Source organism: Lissotriton helveticus, chromosome 2_1 (assembly GCF_964261635.1).
Source record: "Lissotriton helveticus chromosome 2_1, aLisHel1.1, whole genome shotgun sequence".
NCBI lineage: Eukaryota > Metazoa > Chordata > Amphibia > Caudata > Salamandridae > Lissotriton > Lissotriton helveticus.
In genome coordinates, this window is record NC_136059.1 from 2,062,738,560 (window position 1) to 2,062,762,398 (window position 23,839).

At 46.7% G+C, this 23,839-nt stretch overlaps 1 protein-coding gene across 1 annotated transcript in view; it reads left to right on the forward strand.

Moving 5' to 3' along the window:
• The window catches only part of TLL1 (tolloid like 1), a 363,446-nt gene that overhangs the window by 149,107 nt on the left and 190,500 nt on the right, over window positions 1-23,839 (forward strand). The window contains exon 3 of the mRNA XM_078677025.1: window positions 21,295-21,375. Coding sequence (XP_078533151.1) covers window positions 21,295-21,375 — 81 coding nt within the window. The remainder of the gene's footprint in view (window positions 1-21,294; window positions 21,376-23,839) is intronic.

Consider the following 23,839-nt stretch of genomic DNA (forward strand, 5'->3'; position numbering starts at 1 on the left):
TCTCAGCTGTAATATTCAGTGAATTAAGATGGTACCTGGGAAGGTGGAGCCTCAACATATGTTAGCACTTGAGGTGATGAATATGGCTCTTTCAATCTGCAGTTATACTGGAGGACCTATTAATATGCAGTCTTTTCATTGCTCCTGCAGTCTCAGAGAGGTAGTGTCAGAGGCAGGCAGGACTCTGCAATAGAAACAAAATAGGTGAGAACCAAGGTGACCTCTCTGGCTCTCTCTTCAATAAAGAGCATAGTGAGGGTTTAGAAGCCGTTGAAAAGGTGTATGCAGGACTATAAGGTACCCAGTGAAGAAGTATGTAACGGTTTTGGATTTCTAGTTGTCCATTGTTGCCCATTACTAGCCGGAAAAAGCCAATCTCTCCATAGAGGCTGCAATCTGTTTGGAAAACAGTCAATACAGGTTTTTACCCTTTGTTTCTAATCCTTTCAGGACTGAATTGCCTTTATCTTCCTATATTGTTGAGACACAGACTGCCACGAAAGCACCCTAGAAGTAGTCTAAATATTATGTAGGGCAGGACAGGTTTTGACCCTTTCTTCCTACTCTTTTCTTAAAAATTGAAAAATGTTTGTCAAAGTAGAACCTTCTTGCACAACTATGTTACCTCAGATGTGAAACAAGTGTTTTGAATCATGACCGAATTGTCTTTATTAGCCTTTATTGGTAAAACATAGACTGCCACAACAACACTCTAGAAAGCACCCTAAAAATAGTCTAAATATTATATGCGGCATGAAAATCACTATATATAGATGTAGTTAATTGAATCATGATAGATTTAGCTGAATTTTGCATCCACGTTTGTCAGAACATAAACTAAAATTTGAAGCTGAGTGGCAGAGTCTGGACTGTGACTCAAGCAGCTACAATGCAGAGGCAGACCACCACATCTTCATGAATGGTCGTGTGTGCTTCTGTTCTATAATCCAAATTACTGCAATCTGTCCATACCCAAAATTGAGGGCAGTGATGTTGCGGAATTTTAAATGTGCTTTATTTATATGTATGTATTCCTATTTTAATTTTGGTAAATATGTATTTATGTATGTATTTATTCATTTAGCAATTACTCTGACAGTCATATATGGATGTACAGATAAAGCGAAGCTTTTGCAAGATCTCCTGAATCGTTTTAAAAAAAAAACATTTTGGACCTTATTCCGATGTCGGTGGGCCTGCCACCGACAGGCCCGTCAGTGGCAGGCCCACTGGCATCCATAGAAGTGGTCAGACTGCCGGATTATGATCCGGCTGTCAAAGGCATCGGTCGTAGGGGCCGACTGCTGCTTTTCCGATGGGCTCTGGCAGCAGTAGGACCGTTACCCCTAAAATAAGGGTGGTGCCTGCTAAGGCACCGCCGTAGGGATTATAATGTCTGTTTCTCTCGGCCTGTACATGGTGGTCCAACCGCCATGTGCAGGTAGATTGAAAGGAACTTTGTGGGCCATTAGCAGATCCACCATCCTCCCTGGGCCTCCACTATGGGACTCAGGGGGGGCACCCGTCGTGCCCCCCGAAACATCCATGCACCCTGTGCTAGGCACCAAATGGTGCTTGGCACACAGTGCATGGAGGTTTCGAAACATGCCTTTTTGCATTGAGGCTTTTCTGGGCCGCAGCACAAGCCTCAATGCAAAATGGCATGATTACAATTGCCTAGACGGAGGTCAGATCATAATTTGGAGGTTAGGACCTCTGTCTACTTGTCGGGTGATCCCGAAACGCTGGCATTCTGTCTCTCGTCCGACCACCATCATAATCAGCCCCTTTGTTTCAAGGTGTGAAATTATTACATTTTTATTGAAATTACTTCATTTTCTTAGGTCAAGTAAAAGGGTCTAAGAGAGTCACACTTTTGCAGCTCACATGTGGTCCCTACAATTGTCATCTTTGTTGTTGTTAGCAGTGCTTAATGCATATAAAAAAATAAGTGCCAGGGCCGTCACCAGGAGGCCACTGCAGCTTGCGATGCCCGTTGCCCCTGCCAGAGCTGCTCCTTTGCCCCTGACAGAGCTGCTAATAACAGCACCAACACACTACTAATCATCACACCCTTAAAAGTGTGACAATTCCAGGCCCCCAAGGCTATAAAAACGACCTGGGTGGTACGTATTAGTCATTTTTATGGTGTATTGAATTAACAAACAGTTGTTATGCTCATCTCTAAATTCGACTGACTGCCCCACCATGTGGCAGAGTGTCATAATTGCCGGTGTTAGCATAGACATCTCATGGGGTATTGAAGCAGTTTCCCAGTAGACTTTCTGGAATATTATTATAACTTTAAATTTTGTTATACTATGAATAAGTACTCAGTATTGAATGTTATGAATGAATTGATGGAGATTTCAATAAAGAGGGTTAGGTGTTAAAATATTCTAAGGCAATACAAACAGATGGAGGCGCCTCCTAATTACTGTAAGACCCACTAAGTGGCATTCACTTCCGCCATTTTTCCCATCTGTTTCATTGCTGAAGGGAACCAATGATGTGCACATAAATCTTGGCCTCAGTCTTAAAAACTAGAGACTGAACAAGCTGATGTTTGGGAGCGAGGTGGGTGACAGGGAATTAAAGATCATGGTATATTTTGACAAACATGACGGCCAGAGAGAACTCCTAGGAGATGGAAGATTGTTGTCTTCCCTTTTCTACAATTTCTATGGTAAAACCTTTTATGGAATGGATGCATTTTGCTGTGGGTCTACAGCATATGAGTGCGCTAGAGGAGGAGATGTGCTAGATCAGGGGTCTCCAACCAGTAGCTCGGGAGCTACTGGTAGCTAACCAACACCCTCAAAGAGCCAATCTGGGAGATTCTCTTTATATTGTAAAAGGCAACACTACTCATTCCACTACCCTTAAGAGTTACAGACAGCCAAACCAATAGCAGGGCCATTTGATAACACTCAAACACACACTTTGGTGGCCTATCAATCAATCAATCAGGGATTTATAGAGCGCACTACTCACCTGTGAGGGTCTCAAGGCGCTGCAGGAGTGTGTGTCGGGCGATTTGGGCACCTCAGGTCATTCGAAAAGCCAGATCTTGAGGCTCTTCCTGTGGTGCTTCATCTGATGCTGAGGGTTGTTTGTTCCAGGTCTTGGCCATGATGTAGGAGAAGGGTATGCCTCCTGTACTGGTTCTGTGGATGCAGGGGATCTCGGCCAAGACTTGGTCAGCGTTGCACAGGTTTCTTTTGGGGGTGTAGAAGGACATTAATTTGTTGAGGTATTAGGGTCCGGCGTTGTGGAGACCTTTATAGGTGTGTGTGAGCAGCTTGAAAATCACTCTGTTTTTCGACGGGGAGGCAATGGAGGTCTCGTATATGCTGGGTAATGTGGTCTTGTCATGGGATGCTGAGCATGAGTCTAGCTGCGGCCTTCTGGACAGTCTAAAGTTTGTAGAGTAGAGATTTATTGATTCCGGCATAGAGGGTGTTCCCATAGTCCAGCCTGCTGATGATGGGTGCATAGGTGACGGTCTTCCTGGATTCGGGGGGTGGGTCCATTTGAAGGTCTTGCTGAGTAAGCGGAGGGTGTTGAAGCATGTGGAAGATGCAGTATTGGCCTATGGGTCTGCCACATGAACCATCTTTATCCACTTTAAATCTACCTAAGAAAGAGATTGGCCATATTATCCACCCGGCTCCATCAGTTGCACGGTATGTGACATCAAAGAATAGTAACAACAGTAACCAGGGATGACCCACCAAAGGGTGTGACTTCAAGAACTAAAGTGAAAATATGTTTGTTGGGAGCATGATCAACCAAAGAGCCGAAGAGAACAGAGTATGCATCCAGAGTAGGGAAAATTAAAAACATCACATTCATTTTTGTGTGGGTGTGTGACATTGTGTCCTTCCTGAATAAACAGTGTGGATTCCTTAAAACTACTCCTAGCATCAAGGACTACCAAATATGTATGCTGGTCTCCATCATAAGAGTATTATCTCTGATGCAATTGTGCCCATTCATGTATAATTGTGCCATAGCTATAATATTTTCATCCTTGACTATAAGTAGAGTAATGACATACTTGCTGCCATCACTGACATATTAAGAGCATGACTATTCTGCTTTTAGCCATTCCTGACAGAGTGGCAGCATCTTCTCCCATAATAATGGCCATAACTGATATATGTTGGGCATCCAGCTGTGGCAGGGTGGTAGCCCTGGTTTAATGGTGGGCATTATTAGCATAACAGAGGCATTCTTAGTGTTATGGTGAAGAACCATGGCCTATGATTCCAATACCTGGGTATTTGAAGCATAATTTGTCCATGAGAGGCATTTTTACATGGTGGTACTCAATGAATAGTGAAAGCTGATGTTTAGGGACTGTATATTCTCAAACAATGAAAACTGATTTGATTTTTAAAAGATTAAATTATGCTTTTTTTAAAAAAAGGTTTTTCTTCTGGAAAATTGAGTTTCATTGCTCAAAGTTGAAAGGGATTTTGATAGAAAACTATGTGTATTTTCAAAATCTAATATGCGAATGAAGACATAATATTGCAATTCTAAAACACATTTAAAGGTGTTAGCTGAATGATAATACAATTTGAGTTGTAGAGACTTTCTGCTGTGGTACTACCCTTTGTGGCACACAGCATATGAAGATTTTAATTTTACTTCATTACAAGCATTTAATATTGCTAAACGTTTTCCTAGCATTCTGCTGATAACTTCACCTGAAATTTCTGGGGGGTTACTACTGATAACTGTGCTTAGGGTGGTCTTAGTGTAATGTTAATACATATCATCGGCATTTTACAGTGATAAAATATGCTAGTAGCTCAGCAGGACTTTCCTTCATCAGAATTAGCTCTTACCTCAGAAAAGGTTGGAGACCCTGTGCTAGATAAATATTTCCCTATGCTCTCAGGCTTCTGCAAAGACAAAACTATCAGTTCACTGGTGGAGCTGTCTCCAGTCTGCATATCCTTTGTAATCCACTAGTCTTGTGGGGTTGGTACATAGGTTTTCAATACACAAGTCTTCCTTCTAAGTTGCATGGAAAGCTGCTCCACTGCATGATATGTACTGTACCTTGGTCAAGGTCTTGGACAAGGCTATAGAGAGGATGGAGCTCATTTTAGAACATGTTCAGGGCCATTTGATGGCACAGGGTGGTGCACCTTTGAGATTTTGCATCAGGATATTTGGAGCAGGTTCAAAAAATCAAATTTGTGGGACTTACGCTTAGAAAGTTGGCTCTGGCACTTAGTACCGGAGCCTAGCTTTGAAAAATAACACAATAATTGAAGCATACTGTATTGGTGCATCACTTCAGACATTTCTTTACAGTTTAAGAACAATGTATAAAGTGGTAGCTTAGAATCATTTCCAATCCCGGTTGCTGACTTTGAAACCCGACTCATGCTACTCAATGCTTCTATGTGTCGAAATATGCTGTGCTAATAGACATGCGAATTATTCGGTAACGGCGCAGAGTGTAGTACGTCAGGTCAGAGTTTACATGCGTGGCCAGAGCTGTGTACTATTCTGCATTGGCGTGGCATGGAGCTGAGGTGCATTAACAGAGCGGTGTGTGTCTCGTCTAGATTTGCATGAGTGCTACCTATCAGGACTGAGATATTTTGGCAGAGTTGTTCATTGAACTTAATATTGCAACAGCAATGGATGCAGCTGGTCAGCATTTTGAGTGCACTTACACAATTTCTGGGTGGGGGATGGGGGGTGAAGGGGGGTTTACAGAAATATAACACCCAAGAGTGACACGAGCCGGAGTGGAGGTGCATTGGGAAAGTTGTCTGGACTAGCACGGATGCCACAGGCTAGGAGTGGGGGGCACTGCATTTGTGGGTACAGCTATGTGTCACCGGGCAGAGTGGTCAGGACAGAGTCGCATTAAGGCCACTGTATGCAGCTGCTGATTCAGGATCCCAGCTCGCCACAAGAGTGTAATAAATTGCAGCAAATTGTTTTTAAACAGTGCGATATTGTGCTGCTGTGGGAAAGGGCGCACTCGAAAGGCAAAATCATGCTTTCCCCTGGCGATCCAAAATCATATTTGCACAAAAATCTAGCAGGGATCCTCCTTTTGCAGACTATGACAACTGTTTTGCAGCGTGAATCTTTCTGGATTCACTATGCTGTGCATATTCCGCAATCTGGTGGTTGGGTCCGGAATCGTAATCTTTTTTCTCTTTTTTTTTTTTTTTTTGTCGTAGCCCAGGTGGGCGTCGACGTCCCACCATTTGGTGTACCTTCGGTGACGTTGGCGTGCTTCCGGCGGAAGCTACCACCCTTGGGCGCCTTCTTCAGATTCTTTTTTCCGCCGTTGGGTCTGGATCGTCGCGTGAAGCTCCAGAAGTTTTGGAGGAGAAAAAGAGGAAATACAGCAACTATTCGACGGTAAAGACCTGAGAAGATCGGGAGAAGAGGACCATCAGAGAAGAGACGACGAAGAAAGGAAAGAACTTCGACATCTTCGACGTCCTTGGAGGAATGCGCACACAGGGGGCCCCCTGAGCGCAGGGATGTACAAGACACCCTTTAAATTCTGCAAAAACTGCCACCACAAGTTCGCGCAGAAGGACCAGCACCCGGTCTGCAAACTCTGCCTGCCAATCGACCACGAGAGCAGAGATTGCAACACCTGCTCCCTCTTCAAGACGAAGACACTCCGATTTCTAGAGAGACAGAGGACAGTTCACAACACGATGCAGGGCAAGGGCCAGGCCCCAACGCTTTACGAACTGGGCCTCTCCGACGACAAGGACAACATCGCCGAAGGTCCAGATGACTTCACGGTTGCAGAGACCGATAAGAAAACGCCTGTCAAGGTAGGAGAGTCTACGACCCCGAAAACCCCCACAGGGTCTCAAAAGCCAGAGGCAGACTCTCGAAAGTCAGAGCCCAGAGCCTCGAAAGGAGCACCGGCGCCGAAAACTTCGACGTCCGAAGCTGCATCCTCCGAAAAAGAGCTCAGCGGATCCTTCGAGAGGACTCCCGGAGGCCGAGGACCTGCAAAAAGCAAAGGTCATCGAAGCAAGCCCCCGAAAAAGGGTCTTCGACTTTGACTTCGACTTCGAAGGAAAAGGAGCCGAAGAAAGTTTCGACGACGACGCCGAAAAGAGCAGCCGAAACGCTCGACGACGAGCAGGCCGCAGAGATGCAGAGAAAGAAAAGAAGGCTCGAGGCCGAAACGGAGAACATCCTTCAGAGAAAGAAGGATTTTGATGAAAAGATGAGAAGTTACAGGATCCCCTCGAAGCCGGCACCGGCAGTCGCTGAGGTACAGGAGCACGAGGAGTTCGACGTCGATGAGACGCCGAAAACTCCGGAACCCTCGGAGCACGAAGAGGAAGAAGACCTCTACTACACAGAAGGGGATTACGGGGAGCAGCAGTCAAGCTACGGCTCAGGTTCCTCGACGGCCCAAGACCAGGAATGGCAGGACATCGAGGCCGAAAACCCGGAGGAGGCTGTGGAGACATACCCCTCGAGGCCTTCGCCACCGGATGACATTGGGGCATACAATGAGGTGGTCAGGAAGGCGGCAGCAGCTTATGGAGTTAAGCTGGAAGAGGAGAAGCCAAAAGCCGATTTCCTGCTGGAGACATTGCTCCCCACGCAGACAAGAAGCCAGTTATTGCCCATGCTAAAGAGTATCACAGACCAGGGGAAGGAAGCCTTGAAGGACCCGGCTACATGCAGATCAGTAACGCCGAGGACGGAGAAGAAATACAAATTATCCTCCCAGGACCCAGCTTACATCAAGGGATCCGTCACAGCAGACTCAATAATCGCTGCAACGGCCAGAAAAAGGGCAAACGTCCCAACAACATCTGGACCTCCTCCTGACAAGTAAAGCAGGAGGATGGATCTAACTGGCAGGAAAATAGAGAGGAACGCCGCAACGCACTGGCGGATGGCGAACTCCAATGCCCTCCTGAATAGACATCAATACCAGCATTGGGATAAGATGGGCCAATTGCTCAAGCACCTCCCGGAACAATACCGTGAGAGGGCATCACACCTTGTGGAAGAGGGGAAAAGCATCGCTAACTCGTGCCTGAAGACAGCCTTGGATGGGGCAGAAACATCCAGCAGACTGATGGCTATAGGCATCACAGAGAGAAGGCAAGCCTGGCTCAGGATCTCAGGCTTCAAGGCTGAGGTTCAGAACAACATCCTGAACACACCCTTCAACGGTGAAACACTGTTCGGAGCCCCAGTTGATGAGAAGCTCACCCAACTGAAGAAGGACAACGAGACGGCAAGGTCCATGGGGGCCCTGCAATTCAGGGGGATGAGAAGGGGCACTCCTACACGGAGGCCGAATGGCAGGGGTGGAAACCAGCAAGGACAATCACACCAGGCATTCCACCAGGGACAACAGAGTTACAACCAAAGTCACCAGGGCCAGCAGAGGCAAAACTGGAACTACCAGAGCAGGGGCCAGTCCTTTCGATCAAGAGGAAATGGACGGCGCCAGAGAAGGAGAGGCGGTGAACAACCCCCCTCTAAGTGACTTCACACGGAAAAAGGTGCTCTCCCACTCGAACCCTCCGGGGGAGGAGCACGGGAAAACAAAGAGGAGAGGGCTACACGGACAAGACACAAAGCAACATGTGACGCCAGTAAGAGGAAGATTGAGATTTTTTCTCCAGGAGTGGAGAAAAATAACAACAGACAAGTGGATACTCAACATTATGCAGTTCGGATACTGCATAGAGTTGGAAAAGAGACCTCCAAACAGAAAGCCAAAGAAAAGAGAGCACTCGGGAAGAGAGCTGCGATTACTCCAAGAGGAAGCTCAAGAACTCCTCCTCAAAGCGGCCATCGAACGGGTTCCATTCAAAGAACGGAACAAGGGAGTGTACTCAAACTACTTCCTGGTGCCAAAAGTGGACGAAAGTCTAAGACCCATCCTGGACCTGCGGTTCCTAAACAAATACGTAAAGACTCAAAAATTCAAGATGACGTCCCTACAAGAGGTCATCCCGCAGATAAAGGCCGGGGACTTCTTGTCCACCATAGACCTCAAAGATGCATACCTGCACATCCCCATGAACAGGCAGCACAAGCACATGCTAAGATTCACAGTGAACAAGGATCACTACCAATTCACGACCCTGGCATTCGGCCTAAAGTCCGCACCAAGGGTGTTCACCAAATGCCTCGCGGCAGTGGCCGCACACCTAAGAAGAAAGGGGATACACGTGTACCCCTACCTCGACGACTGGCTCGTAAAGGCAAGCTCTTACAGGACATGCAAAGATCATGCAGAACAGGTCACAAGAACGCTGGCAAGCCTGGGATTCTCCATACACTGGAGAAAATGCTCGATGGAACCAGAGCAAGTGAAAATCTTCCTGGGAGCTCAAATCGACACCGTCCAATGCAGGGTGTTACCCAGCGAAAAGAGAACACTCAGCCTACTGAGGGAGAAACGTCACTACCAGAAGGGGCGAGCTCTGACAGTGAGGACTGTGAGCAAGATCTTGGGGATGATGGCGTCATGCTGACACCTGGTCCCCAATGTACGCCTACAAATGAGACCACTCCAAGAGTGGCTGCAACAGCAATGGTCACAAGCTACAGGAAGTTGGGAGGATCTAGTGGTTGTAACGCACAGGGTGCAAGAAGAAATAAGGTGGTGGACCAAGGAAAGAATAACAGTAGGGAAACCTCTAACACCACCGGACCCAACAGTGACCATCAACCCAGACGCATCCCAGAAGGGATGGGGCGCACACATGAACAGGCTCAAAGTGAGGGGTCTGTGGAGCCCTACAGATGCAGTCAGACACATCAATTACGTGGAATTGAAAACAGTGTTGCTAGCCCTCAAGGCCTTTCAGAAACACCTGTACAACCAGAAGGTGCTAATACAAACAGACAACACCACAATGATGTTTTACATAAACAAACAGGGGGGAACTCAATCATTCCCTCTGTCAAGCTTGGCACAGGAAATCTGGAGATGGGCAATACCACTCAAAATAGACCTGCTAGCCATACACCTGCCAGGGAAGGACAATGTAGAAGCAGATTGGCTCAGCAGGCAGACTTCAGCATCCCACGAGTGGGAACTCAACATACAGGAAACAGAGAGACTATTCAGGAAATGGGGCACACCAACAATAGACCTGTTTGCAACACGCCGGAATGCAAAATGCCAATACTTTGCATTCAGGCAACCAGAGGCACTATCCCAGGGGAATGCCCTATGGATAAGCTGGTCAAAAACATTTGCCTACGCTTTTCCCCCGATACCACTGATCCCCAGGGTTCTCAACAAATGCATGACGAGCAACATGACGCTCATCCTGGTGGCACCACAATGGGCCAGGCAGACCTGGTACTCACTGATAATGGAGATGGCGCAGGGCCCTCCCCACAAGTTCTCGAAAAGAAGAGAACTACTCTCCATGGAAAACGGAGAAGTTCTACACCCAGAGCCGGAGAGCCTCAACCTCTCAGCTTGGCTCCTGAGGACTTAGAGTTCGCACATCTAAAACTACCAGTGAGCACCCTGCGGGTGCTGCGAGAGGCAAGAAGGCCCAGCACACGCAAGTGCTATGGGGAAAAATGGAAAAGATTCACTCAATGGTGTTGCAAGAAAAAACTCCATAGAAAACTGACCAGGGAATCTACGGTGCTAAGGTACCTCGCGCACCTAATTAAAGCTAAGCTAAGCTCATCCTCGCTGAGGGTGCACCTGGCAGCGATTGTGGCATACACAAGAGGAGAAACAGTGAGAAGCTTCTTTACATCCCAAGTCGTAAAAAGATTCCTGGAAGGGGCTAAAAGAATAGCGCCACCAAAGAGAATGCCGCCACCGGGCTGGAACCTAAATGTGGTACTGACGGAGCTAATGAAAGCACCTTTCGAACCCATCCACAAAGCATCACTGCAAATGCTAACAATGAAAACGGCCTTTCTGGTAGCAATCACCTCGCTATGAAGGGTGAGCGAACTGCAGGCACTCACACTGCAGAAACCCTACATCCAGATACACAGTGACAGGGTCGTGATGAGAACAGACACACACTTCATACCAAAGGTGGTGTCAAGGTTCCACATGAATCAGAGTATTCAGATCCCTAGCTTCTTCCAAACCCCCACTACAAGCGCTGAGAGGTCGCTCCACACTCTAGACGCAAGAAGGGCTGTGATGCACTACATTGAAAGGACGAAGGGACACAGGAAAACAAAACAGTTCTTCGTATCCTTCGCAAACAGTTACATGGGCAAACCAGTGACTAAAAACACCATAGCTCGATGGATCGCACAGACAATACAATTCTGCCACAAACAAGCGGGCCAGGAGCTAACAGGAGGGGCACAGGCCCACTCCACCAGGAAGAAAGGAGCAACAATTGCTTTTCTGGCCAACACACCAATTCAGGACATATGCCTGGCGGCAACATGGGCTTCAGTGCACATGTTCACTAAGCACTATTGCGTGGATGTACAAATGAACAAAGAAGCACAAGTAGGACAAACGGTGCTTCAACATATATTCAACAAACAACGCTCATCTTCCACCCAACCGCCACAAAAGTAACGAAAACCGCTATAAAATCTATGCACAGCATAGTGAATCCAGAAAGATTCACGCTGCAAAACGAATAGTTTCTTACCTGTCGGTGTAGTTTTGCAGCTTGAAGAACTTTCTGGATTCACTAGCGAACCCACCCGCCTCCGCCAGAAAGATGAGGATGGAGAAGAAGGTGGAAACACATACAAAAGAAAGCAAGTTCAAGCTTACAAGATACGTGAAAAGATACGTGAAAAGAATTACGTTGAAAAAACGATTAACAAACATAGCCATGGATTCACTACAAAGACAGAAAAGAAAAAAGAGACAGAAAAAAGAATCCGAAGATGGCACCCAAGGGTGGTAGCTTCCGCCGGAAGCACGCCGACGTCACCGAAGGTACACGAAATGGTGGGACGTCGACGCCCACCTGGGCTACGACAAAAAAAAAAGAAAAAGAGAGAAAAAAGACTACGATTCCAGACCCACCCACCAGATTGCGGAATATGCACAGCATAGTGAATCCAGAAAGGTCTTCAAGCTGCAAAACTACACCGACAGGTAAGAAACTATTCGTTACTTTACACTGGATAGGGGAGGTTTATTGGGGTGCATCAGGGCGAGGGTGAGGGCGAGAGACTGGTGTGGGAAGCGCAGTAAAGAGTGGAGAGGTAAAGGTAGCATGTAAGAGGAGAGAGAGACAGAGAAAGAGACAGGGAGAACGAGAGAGACAGGGGGAGAGAAAGAGACACTCAAAGAGAGAGAGAGAGGGGGTAGGCAGAGAGAGAGACAGGGAGAGATGGAGACAGAGAGAGTGGCAGATGGAGCTACGTTTTCTAGTACAAAAGTATGCACATAGGAGAGGTTAACTAACATGCGTTGTTGAGAAAGTAGAGTGGTAGGAGAAAGGCTCATGTCTGTGGACTATGGCGCCGGAAGGTAAAAGCAGGAATAATAATTAAAAAAAATTAGCAGATCCGTCCTGTACTTTAGCAAAATTCGGGGTAGTGGCTTCTTCCAGATATTTCCTCTGCCTCTCTTGTTTAAACGTAGAGGTCTTTTAGACTCCATCCAACACCCAGGCATGTTTTCCTTTCCATCTCACACCGGGGTCTTTTCTTCTCCTGCCCACATCTATGCATTCTTGCCTCTCAATGTCAGCCATGGGTCCTTGGCTCCCCTTGTTATACACATGCCTCTGCCTCATCTTCTCCCACCCGGCTACCCCAGCCTTTCCTGCCAGTGTCCAGGGGTCTCTGCCTCTCCTGCTGTAATACTGAGATCCCTGCCTCTTTCATCACACCAAGTGCTCGCTTCCTTCCCAGAATCCTTCCCATAATTAATAGCCTCTGTCTCTTAGGCCCACACCTAAGGTGTCTCTGCCTCTCATATCAAAATACTAGGACCCCCGTCCCTCAAGTCATACACAGTGGTCTCTTCCTCTCCCAAGTCCTTCCCACACGTTATTGTGGGTAATAGACGCCAATAGGCCAGGTGCGGAGCTATGCGCCCGCCTCTGGCCTATTGTGTGCTATTTTACAAAACAACACGCCGGGAAAGGCCAATAGCAGGCTGCAACGGTAAAATCACACGCACAAGCGTGTGCATTTCCTATACAGCGAGGGAGACTTTTTAGGTCTCTCGCCTAGCGATACACTGCGCAGCTCCTTTTGTCCGGGTTTTGAAAATGGACCTGGGAAATGCACATGCAAAGTTCATGCCACCTCAGAGATACCTTGAGTCTCTGGTGTGTGTGTGGCGGTTTCGGCCGGCCCAGGGCGAGGCGGTGACAAGAGCCTCCTTCCACGACTGTCTGGGGCTTTTAGTGTGGTAGCGTTTATGGTGAAGGCCAGGGTGATTTTAGCCTTAGAATTACTAAAGACCCGTATGTCTAGTGATATGGTGTTTGCCATATCCAGATACTGGCGCACTGCATGGCTTATAGGCGTAGGCTCAATAGATTGTGATGTTGACCATATTCTTTAAAAAAAATCTGTCAAATAATACTTAACATATTGTGATGCTGACAATATTCCTTAAAAAAATTCTATCTGCAAACCTGATTTATTGTATTGTTTTATTCTTCTATGTTTTTCGGCTAGCAACAGAAATAAAAAAAATGTTTATTCCAGAAACAAACACAGTACTCTAGAAAGGGCCTGAGGAGACGCAGAGAACTAAACAGTTCCATAGAGCTCGTGCACGAGTCATGACGCATCAACCAAAACCCCCATAAAACCGCATTATTCCTCAGACGAGTCCTTTAGAGGTAGCTCCATGAATGCGACAAACACACAAATACGATTTCTGGACAGGGCAGAATACTGCAATTAAGGTTCAAGAAGTGGACACAGTGTGCCGAATGAGGCCTCCGGATTTGGAGATAAGTCTCCAGATAGGAGGGAGCGGGGTGTAGTGTAGGGGGGCAGTGTGACGGAAAGGAGTGCAAGAATGCAAATGAGAAAGGCAAGGGGCAGGACAATAAAGGCAGGTGGATGGTAGAAATAGGTGAGGAAAAGTTATAGGTGCGTACATGGCGGATGAATTAGGGATATGTAAGAGAGGGGCGGAGAAAGGCACCGCAGAGGGTCGTCGCTCCTGTCATCAAAAATTCTCTTTGCGTCGCCAACTAACTGCCAACAGCAGAAGGTCAACCTTTAAAAATAACTCAACATAAGCATCCTTGCCATGGAGCAGATACTCAGAGAGGTCTTTGGAACATGTATTTTAAACACGACAGTTACAGCGGATTTACCAGTTTTTGGCTTGAAAGGACGTTAGTGACGCCAGCAACACTGACACGACGTGATCGGTAAAGTCTTCCGCATTGAGCCCGTGCTCTGTGATGTCATCAGCCATTCCACAGGGGTGGCCACCCAGCTCATTACTTCTATTTACCCACATGGACTCATACACACTATAGCAATTATTTTAGCTTGTTACACTTGACTTTCGCCAGGTAGCGATAGTAACCAGAGAAGGCTTACTCCTAGCACGGTAGAGAAGGGCACAAGTTGAAGATACATGCAGGTAGACAGCGTCTACCCACTTTATTCACAGGCTGAACACCGTCTACCCTTCTAAGAGACTGAGTCCAAGAGAAATATGCTGAACTTGTCCTGATATAATTTTCAGACTTTGGGGCCCATTTAGCAGCGCCTGCAAGTTGCATTGTTTTCGTTTTGACCAGCAACATACAGATGAGCAAGGGGCTTATCAGATTCCTACTGGGCTTATAACAAAGGCCGAAGTTAAGGGGCCACCAGGCTTCCTTTTGTTGAAATATCCTGGATGGGAGCTATTGGGTGCCTCACACCTAATATAATGGAGGGGAAGCAAAGGCACTCAGCTTATCACTTCACATGTACTTAAGAAAGCCATGCTTTTGACTTTGTTCTGTCCCTGTATGTAAGAGCTATGCATTCATTGTAAGAATGTCAGATGTGTTGGTCTGTTCCAGTATTTACACAAATATTAATTTAAATACCACTATTTTGTTTTATTTCTTTTACAGCTCTACATATCACAACACAGTGTGTCAGAGCGCTTTACATCACACATACACATTATCAATGCAGCCCTCAGGCACGCAACAGACCATACTTTGTGGCCCCTGGAAAAATGTTTGTGAGTACCCATTTCCGAGAGTCTCTCTTAACGGCTTCTTTGTTGGCCAATATGGACCATGAACTTACCTTTAGTGATCCAATTGTTTACCAATGCGCCTCTGATTAATTTGAAGCACAAACATTGTGAGGGGTGTGGGTCTAGTGTTTCTGGAACACTGGTGAGCAGGACCGTAACCTGGAAATGCCTAATTTCCTGATCCTCCCTTAAAGGAAGTGATTTAATATTATAACGAGCAGAGCAGTGTTTGAGTGACCTCTTTTACATCCAAAAAGGTACTACTGATGGGAGAAACTGTACGAGATGGCGGCTCCTCCGCTAAGGTGGAGCATCTTTGCCCCATTGCTTTTTGCAGTACAAAAAAAGGGAAATATTATAATAATTGACATTATTATCATTTTATTTGTTCCTGCTGCGGTGTCTTGTAGAGGTGGGGTGGATATGCTCTGCTCTCAGAGCAGGGGAGATGAGTGGTGGGCACTCTGAGTGCACAATGACTAATTGGCTGGTCCTCTCGGGCCGGCCAAATGGTCATGCGTACTTTACATGTTCTTCACCCAGGCTACATCACAGCCTGGGTGGAGAACATGCCCAGGCTCCCATTCCCTGGCTGAGCGTGAACTACAGTGCTCAGACCAATCACAACGCTGCATTACGGCGTTCTGATTGGTTATGGGGGGCCCAAGTGTGTCCTGCTTCCTGTTTGCACAGAAGTAGCCAGGAAGAGGACGGAGGAGAAGCAGCAGCTGGACAGCCAGCAGGTAAGTGAATTTTTTTACCACCCCCTTCCCGCCCCACTGCTGCTTCCCGTGAGCAGCTGCCCCTGGGAGACAGCCTTTACCTCTCCGTCAGGGAAACATAATAGCGAGAGGACTGGTAGATTAAGGATATAATCATCACTACAGGCCAATCTGGTGAATTCTCTCAAACCCTAAGGGTCCATTCTTCAAAAATCATTCCAGCTCCCTGTAATTAGGGCTGTAGGAAAAGGGAAGGCTTTTAGTATAAGATGGAACTTTTGAGGTTACAACCTTAACTAGCTTTAAATTCTAAAGACAACCTTACTTTAACCCCAGATTTGACACTCCATCTCCATAGAAGATAATCAGAATAACATCTGACGCACTTTTTTATCTGATTTGGAGGCTCTAAGCTTACGGTTATGCAATCAGGGCCCTACTCATAAGGCGGGACACCTTCTGGATTCAATTTTGTCCAATCTTTGCTATGACTGTAGTACTCCTGCGCTTCAGTTAGACTGGTCCTACCATTTTATAATTCCATTCAACCTGCAGCCTTCCACATCTAGGGTAGTGGCCCCTCCTACTAGCTCAGGTAGTCTCAGATCTTGGGGCAAGTTGAATATGGAGTCTTTTAATACAATTCTGTCTACTAGCATACCTGATGTCTCTTTACCTTTGCTTTCATGAAATACTGCTGTCTCGGACTGGCTAACTAATGCCATTGACATCTGTCTGCCCCCTGTACCCAAACGCAGCTTTACTCATCACCCCCCTGCCCCATGGTTTACAAACGATCTTAAAGTTATTAAGTCTAAATGTAAAGCACTAGAAAGAGGATGGAGTAGATCGTACTCTTTAACTTGTAAAGATGCTTACAAAGCTGCTCTTAAAAGTTATCATTCAGCGTGTAAAGAGGCACGCATTTGTTACGTTGCTAACATAATAACTAAGGCATCTAATCGTCCTAGGGCTCTATTTTCGGTAGTGAAGAAGTTAGCTGGCTCTGATACTATCCCTCCTCCTCCTGTCCTTGATAAAAATCAATGTAACAACATTGCTGACTTCTTTATTCAGAAGGTTGAACTTATTTACAAGTCACTCTCTGCTCCTTCCCCTTCCTTGTGTAGTATGGCTTCTGGCTTTGACCCTACATATCACAGTAATTGTGATCAGATAGCCAAGATTTCTTCCTGGCACCTATTTGAAGAGGCGTCTTTCCAAAATTGTTCAAACAGTATTAAATCTGGGTCTCCTCTTGATCCTTTGCCTATTAACATCCTTTGTCAGCTCTCTGCCACATCTAAAGGCGTCCTTATCGATCTTCTTAACGCCTCTATGCAGGAGGCCTTGGTACCCCCCAAGTGGAAGCGAGCCATGGTCATCCCTTTGTTGAAAAAGACCCGAGCAGATCCTTCTGTACTATCTAACTTTAGGCCTATATCTCTGCTTCCGGCTTTCTCCAAAACTTTGGAGAAACATATCAATACTCAACTAACACAACACATAAACAAAGTTGACTTTCTTCATTATTCGCAATACGGGTTCAGAGCCAACTTTTCAACTGAAACCGCTCTGCTTGGGGTTACTGAGAAACTGCGCCAGCATTTAGATCATGGGGAAACTGCGGCACTCATTCTATTAGATTTGAGTGCCGCATTCAACACTGTGTCGCATAACATCTTGCTTAACGCCCTTAGATCTCTTGGGCTGGACGGCACTGCCCTATCCTGGTTTGCTTTATTCCTTGATGGTCGCACTTTTCAAGTCTTTTCTGCTAAGGCATCATCCAAGATCTGCCTATCAGCACATGGAGTCCCACAGGGATCCATTTTAAGCCCCCTGCTCTTCACCATCTATGTCAGACCTCTGACAGAGATTGTGGAAGAGGCGGGTCTTTCCCTATATTCGTATGCGGATGATACGCAGATTGTCTTTTCGCTTTCCACCACTAAAGACGCTACGACATCTGCCCTTCAGTGCGGCCTACGGCAAGTGACAGAGTGGATGCGCCTTAACTTTTTGAAGTTAAATGGGGATAAGACTGAGGTCCTTATCCTGGGCAAGCACAAAGACCTATGGGGCCCTCACCATTGGCCTCAGGAAATGGGTTCCTTTCCCCTACCTGTCACCCATGTCCGTAATCTGGGCATCGTTATTGATGACAGTCTCTCTGAGACAACAGGTGGCGAGTGTTGCTGCCATCTGTTTCACGATCTTGAGGAGGCTTCGTAAGATCATTTGGATGCTTCCTGCCTCAACCCAACGCACGGTAGTCCAGGCACTCATTACCTCTCGCCTCGATTACGGCAATGTTCTCTATCTCGGTAGCTGCCAAACGGTACTGAGAAAGCTACAGGTAGTTCAGAACTCTGCAGTACGCCTTCTTTGTCAAGTTTCTAGACAGGCTTCCATCTTGCCGTATTTACGTGAACTTCACGGGCTTCGAATTGATCAAAGAATTACATTTAAAACCCTATGTTACATCTTTAAAATCAAACAAGGTGTGGCACCAGGGTATCTGCAAGAGCTCATCCATCCTTACATTCCTTCTCATCCCCTGCGCTCTACAGCCCACGGAGACTTCGTGATTCCCAGATTTAAACTTGCAAGAATGGGAGGCCGCTCCTTTTCTTGTCTTGGCCCCAAAATCTGGAATTCTCTTCCGGTGTCCTTGAAGAGTGAACCGTCCTATTTCAGCTTTCGAAGAAATCTTAAAACTTGGCTCTCTTAGTAGCAAATGGTTCTTGACTGCTCCTTTTCCAGCAATTTGTGTGCTAGGCGCCGTGAAACCCTTTTTGGGTAGCTGCGTGCGTTACAAAACTAATTTAATAATAATAATAATTGTTCCTGACAAAATTGAGGTGGTTATGAACCTTGTGGTATAACCTAAGCTTAGGTACTTGAAGAGTCACACTATATTGGTGCCCGTTGCATGTCCGGCTACCACCATGTCAGGTTCTCTACTGCGTCACTGCTGAGAATAAGCAAGACAGGCAGCTATCATTCATAGCTGGGAAATGGAGTAAAACTGTGAGGACAGGTGATGAGAATATGTCGGTATTTCACATTAAAAAAGAACAATTGATGGTCAGAATGCAGAAAATGTCATACATTCACCCGTACAGAGATCTGGGCCTTAATCAATCGTTTTTTTTTTACTCACCATGCCATTCCAGTTTGGACCCAGCCATATGCAAATCAGTCTCGACCCTGCGCCCAGTGGGAACAGTCCAGCCCAAACTTCCAGGCCAGGTCCTCCCTGGACTGGACACAAGCATCCTAGGACCGGTTTTGGACCCATCAGTTGTTCTTTGGCATTTCACATTAAGCACATACAGCTTTGATATGCTGCCACCTGTGCCACATTACAATACGATATCAATTTGGAGATTCCATGTGAGAGTGATTGCAACTCGGCAACGATAGTATGGACATTGCAATCATTAAACGACAAACGTACTAGAAGTGTTATGTGCAAAAACAAACAGCTGAATCCATAAAAAATTAAGCAACAAAGTTCAATGTATCTATTGAAAATCAAGATGAATGTGTTGGGAAGGCAGTAGCACGCTTCCTTAGCTTCTTTGTGCTCTCCAGTCTGCGGAGTGTTAGAATACCCCTCCTAGCTGATACACAGCTATGCCACGGAAAACAATAATTGTATATTTCCATTTTGTTTTCTGTATTTGTAAGACCTGTTCACACTCTCATCCCCTCCAAGCACTCTTTCCCTGATAAGTTACTGAGCACTCCAAGGTGCCACAAAATGCGATTATGTGCCTTGGATATCTTCACCATCTTTGTTTGGAGCACCTTTATTATCGGCAAATAATATTCTGTACATTCCACTTAAATTTAGCTAGTTTATATAAGTAAACATTTCCCATATGGCACAGATTGGTCTTATACCATTTTCATTTTTTTAAAGTTTGATTTTAAATGTGACTTTTGCAACTGTTTGGTAATGCCACTGTGAACATGCTACAGTCAGCCTGCAAGAAGCAAGTCAACTCTGGTTGTGACGTGTAAATGGTTTAAGTGCCTCGCTTAACAGTCTCACTTGCATCCATTGCCTCAGGCATGCACCTGAGACACTTATAGGGGGCTCTGGCTCTTCTGAACTAACCTTTGGCGTCTTAAAAACCTTTAAAAGAAGTCCCACAGAAATGCACAGAACATGGTTTTAAAATAGATGCCTAATATGGTGGTTTAGCTAATGTTCGTGTTAGCGATTTTGGAATGTCTATACAGAGCCATTTTATTAATCCAGTTGGTAAACGTTTAGAGATTTAGGGCCAGATGTAGGTAAATTCAATTTAGCGAGTCCTTAATTGCGATTTTTACCGAAACGCTTTTAAGGACTCGCTAAATTGAATGTAGGTTGGAATCGCTAAAATATTAGCGATTCCTTGATATTCCTTAATAACGAATCGCTAATTGAGATTTGTTAATAAGGAATACCTAGCCATTCATTCCTATGGGCTAGGTGGCCAATAGGAATGAATGGGAAGATATTTGCGCTTCGGTATTAAAGAATCGCAAATAGCAGGAGCTATTTCAAAGGTGCCAGGGTGTATAAAGGACAACCTGTTGCACCCCTGAAATGTGCATGTGTGCACATGTGGCGCACATACATGCCCTAAGGGCATGGATATGTGCCACATGGCACTTTTAAAAAAGCAACAAAGTGCTTTTTTAAAGGAAATCGCTACTTACCACCTACTTGACGTTGATGGTAATTAGTGACTCCTTAAGGCTGAAGTGCACTTTTTTTGTGCTACTTACATTGCATTTAAGGAATCGCTATTTCCTATTCCTTAAATGCAAGAGCAAAATAAGGAATCGCAATTTTGCGATTCCTTATTTTGCGAATAGGTTTCAACTCACCTACATTGCTCTCTGCCAAATACCGCTCGGTATCTGGCCACCTACATCTGGCCCTAAGTTGCTTTTATTTTGTTATTTCTTTGTTATGTTGATCATAGATGGGAAAAGTCCTTCTAAGAAGATGACAACAATCTGTATCATCACTGTATGGCAGAGCGATACCTAATTGGTAATCACTGTATGGTTTTATGGTCAATCTGGACATAAAAAAAAACTTTCAATAATGATGACATGATGTGTCATCATTTGTCTGAACAAGGCACAATTCCTTGATTGTTTCTGGAGCATATTTCAAACAAACCCTCTCATCACTGTGTCTGATTTGTCTTTAAACTTGGCTAAAGCATCGCTATGAGCCTCCGAGACATCAAGACTGTCTTGTTCCTTATGATAAGCAAGGTAATAGATGAACTTCTCTGTGCTTTGCAATATGTGACATTCTAAAAAGAAGGTCTTGGCGCCTTCCCTCTTCTCACTTCTCTCCCTTTCTTTGTCAAGGTGGCCTTGAAGACCGGGATCTGTTGAAGAAAAGAGCGGCGCTCTACCAGCTTATAGCTCGGATAAGAAGATTGGGCTCAGGTATGTGACCGGAGCGCGTGGCCTGACAGGCTGCCACGGTGTATACTGAACACGGTCCCAGCGAGCGCGTGCAGCCCACTGTTGTGCATCAGTGCTCGTCACACACTACTGTGTTTGCGCTTCCCTACATGCCACCGCTGCAGTAGGTTTTCCGCTGCTCCGCAATGCAGCTATGGAAGGCGGAACTTGCAGGCGATATCACTGTTTTTCATTAAGAATTAATGCGATGTCCACTACAGTTACACGCAGAATGGAGCTGCACTTTCCTTGATGTACACAAATGAGGGTTTTGCAGCGTGAATCTTTCTGGATTCACTATGCTGTGCATTATTCCGCGGTCTTGTGGTTGGGTCCGGATTCGTAGTCTTTTCTTTGTTTTTTTTTTTTTCTTAGCCCAGGTGGGCGTCGGCATCACACCCCCTTGGGTGTATTTCCGGTGACGTCGGCATGCTTCCTGTGGAAGCTCCCACTCTTGGGCGCCATCTTCAGATTCTTTTTTTCCGTGGTCGGGTCTGGACGTTCCCGTTTGGGCTCCAGACATTTTTGGATAAAGAAGAAAGAAAATACAGAAAAGACGAGGAGAAGTCATCTGAAGACTCCAGGGGACTTCATCGACAAAAAGTCAGCAAGGAGAAGGCGTTTTTCATCGAGATCATCGACGACCGTCGACGAACACGCGACCAGAGAGGCCCTGGACGCTTGATGATGGACAACACGCCGTTCAAGTTCTGCCGTAACTGCCACCACAAGTACGCGCAGAAGGACCAGCACCCGGTATGCAACCTTTGCCTACCGGTGAACCACGAAAGCGGAGACTGCAACGCCTGTTCCGCCTTCGCCCCGAAGACCCTTCGTGTGAGAGAGAGGCAGAGGGTAGCACATGCCACCCTGCAGGGGAAGGCCCCGACTCCGTCCCTCTACGAGATGGGGATGTCCTCCGAGGAAGAAGACAACGCTGCCGCCGAAGACAACAGCTACACGGTCGGAGAGACCGATTACACGAAGACTTCTGACAAGGTAGGAGACTCTTCGGCCCCCAAGAACCCGAGAGACTCTGAGTCTAGAAAAATCGAGGGCAAGACCCCGAAAGCGCCGACGCCAAAAAAGGCGGCGTCCGCGACTACTCCCAGGCCCAGCGGATCCTCCGAGAAGGAGTCCCCGGCGCCGAGAGCTGCTGATCAGCAGAAAACGTCGAAAATCGTCCCCGAAAAGGATCGATCGACGCCGAGGGAGAAAGACCCGAAGCTGACGACGACGACCAGAGACCCAAAATCCGGTTCGACGTCGACGTCGAAAACTTCGACACCGAAAGGCACGGTGATGAGCCATCCGCCGAAAAGAACAGCCGGCCCATCCGACGCGGAACACGCGGCCGAGATGGAGAAGAAGAGAAGGCGCCTCGAGGCCGAAATGGAGAACATCATGCAGCGGAAGAAATATTTCGATGCAAAGATGAAAGCCTTCACGATCCCTCACAAGACCAAGCCACCGGTGGTGGAGGCGGTCGAGGAGGAGGATGAGATCGCCGAAGTCGCCGAGGAACAAGACCAGGACGTCGAGGTGATCGACGACCAGGAGGAGTACGAGAATCACTATGATAGTTAAAACTATGGGGAGGAAGAGGAAAGCAGGACGGACACAGAGTCAGCACCCTCTGACCTACAGGAGGTAGATTACATAGATGTCGACACCGACAGCCCGGAGGAGGTGGTCGACACTTACCCCTCGAGGCCCTTGCCGCCGGACGACATCGGGGCCTACAACTCGGTGATACAATCTGCCGCAGCAGCTTTCAAGCTCAAGCTCGACGAAGAGAAGCAGAAAGCAGACTTCCTTCTAGAAACATTGCTCCCAACACAAACGAGGAGCCAGTTCCTTCCAATGCTCGAAAGCGTCTTGGCTCAGGGGAAGGAGGCATTCAGGGAGCCCGCAACATGCAAGGCAGTAACTCCCAGAACTGAGAAGAAGTACAAGCATTCCACAAAGGACCCGGCCTACATTCAGGGCACGGTCTCCGCAGACTCCATTATCACAGCCACAGCAAGGAGGAGGGCTAACGTACCCACTACCTCGGGACCGCCACCGGATAAGGAGAGCAAAAGGATGGATCTAGTGGGCAGAAGGATCGAACGGAATGCCGCGACCCACTGGCGCATGGCTAATTCCAACGCCCTGATAAACAGGCACATGTACCAGATCATGGAGGGGCTGGGGCAGTTGGTGAAGGACCTGCCCCAGGATGCCAGGCAGAAGGCCGAAAAGCTGGTTGAAGAGGGAAAAAACGCAGCAAATTCTTGCCTTAAGACGGCCCTGGATGGGGCAGACACCGCCAGCAGGCTCATGATGATGGGCGTCACGGAAAGGAGGCACGCCTGGCTCAGGATCTCAGGTTTCAAACCGGAGGTGCAACACAGCATCCTGAACACACCATTCAACTGCAACACGCTTTTCGGAACAACAGTTG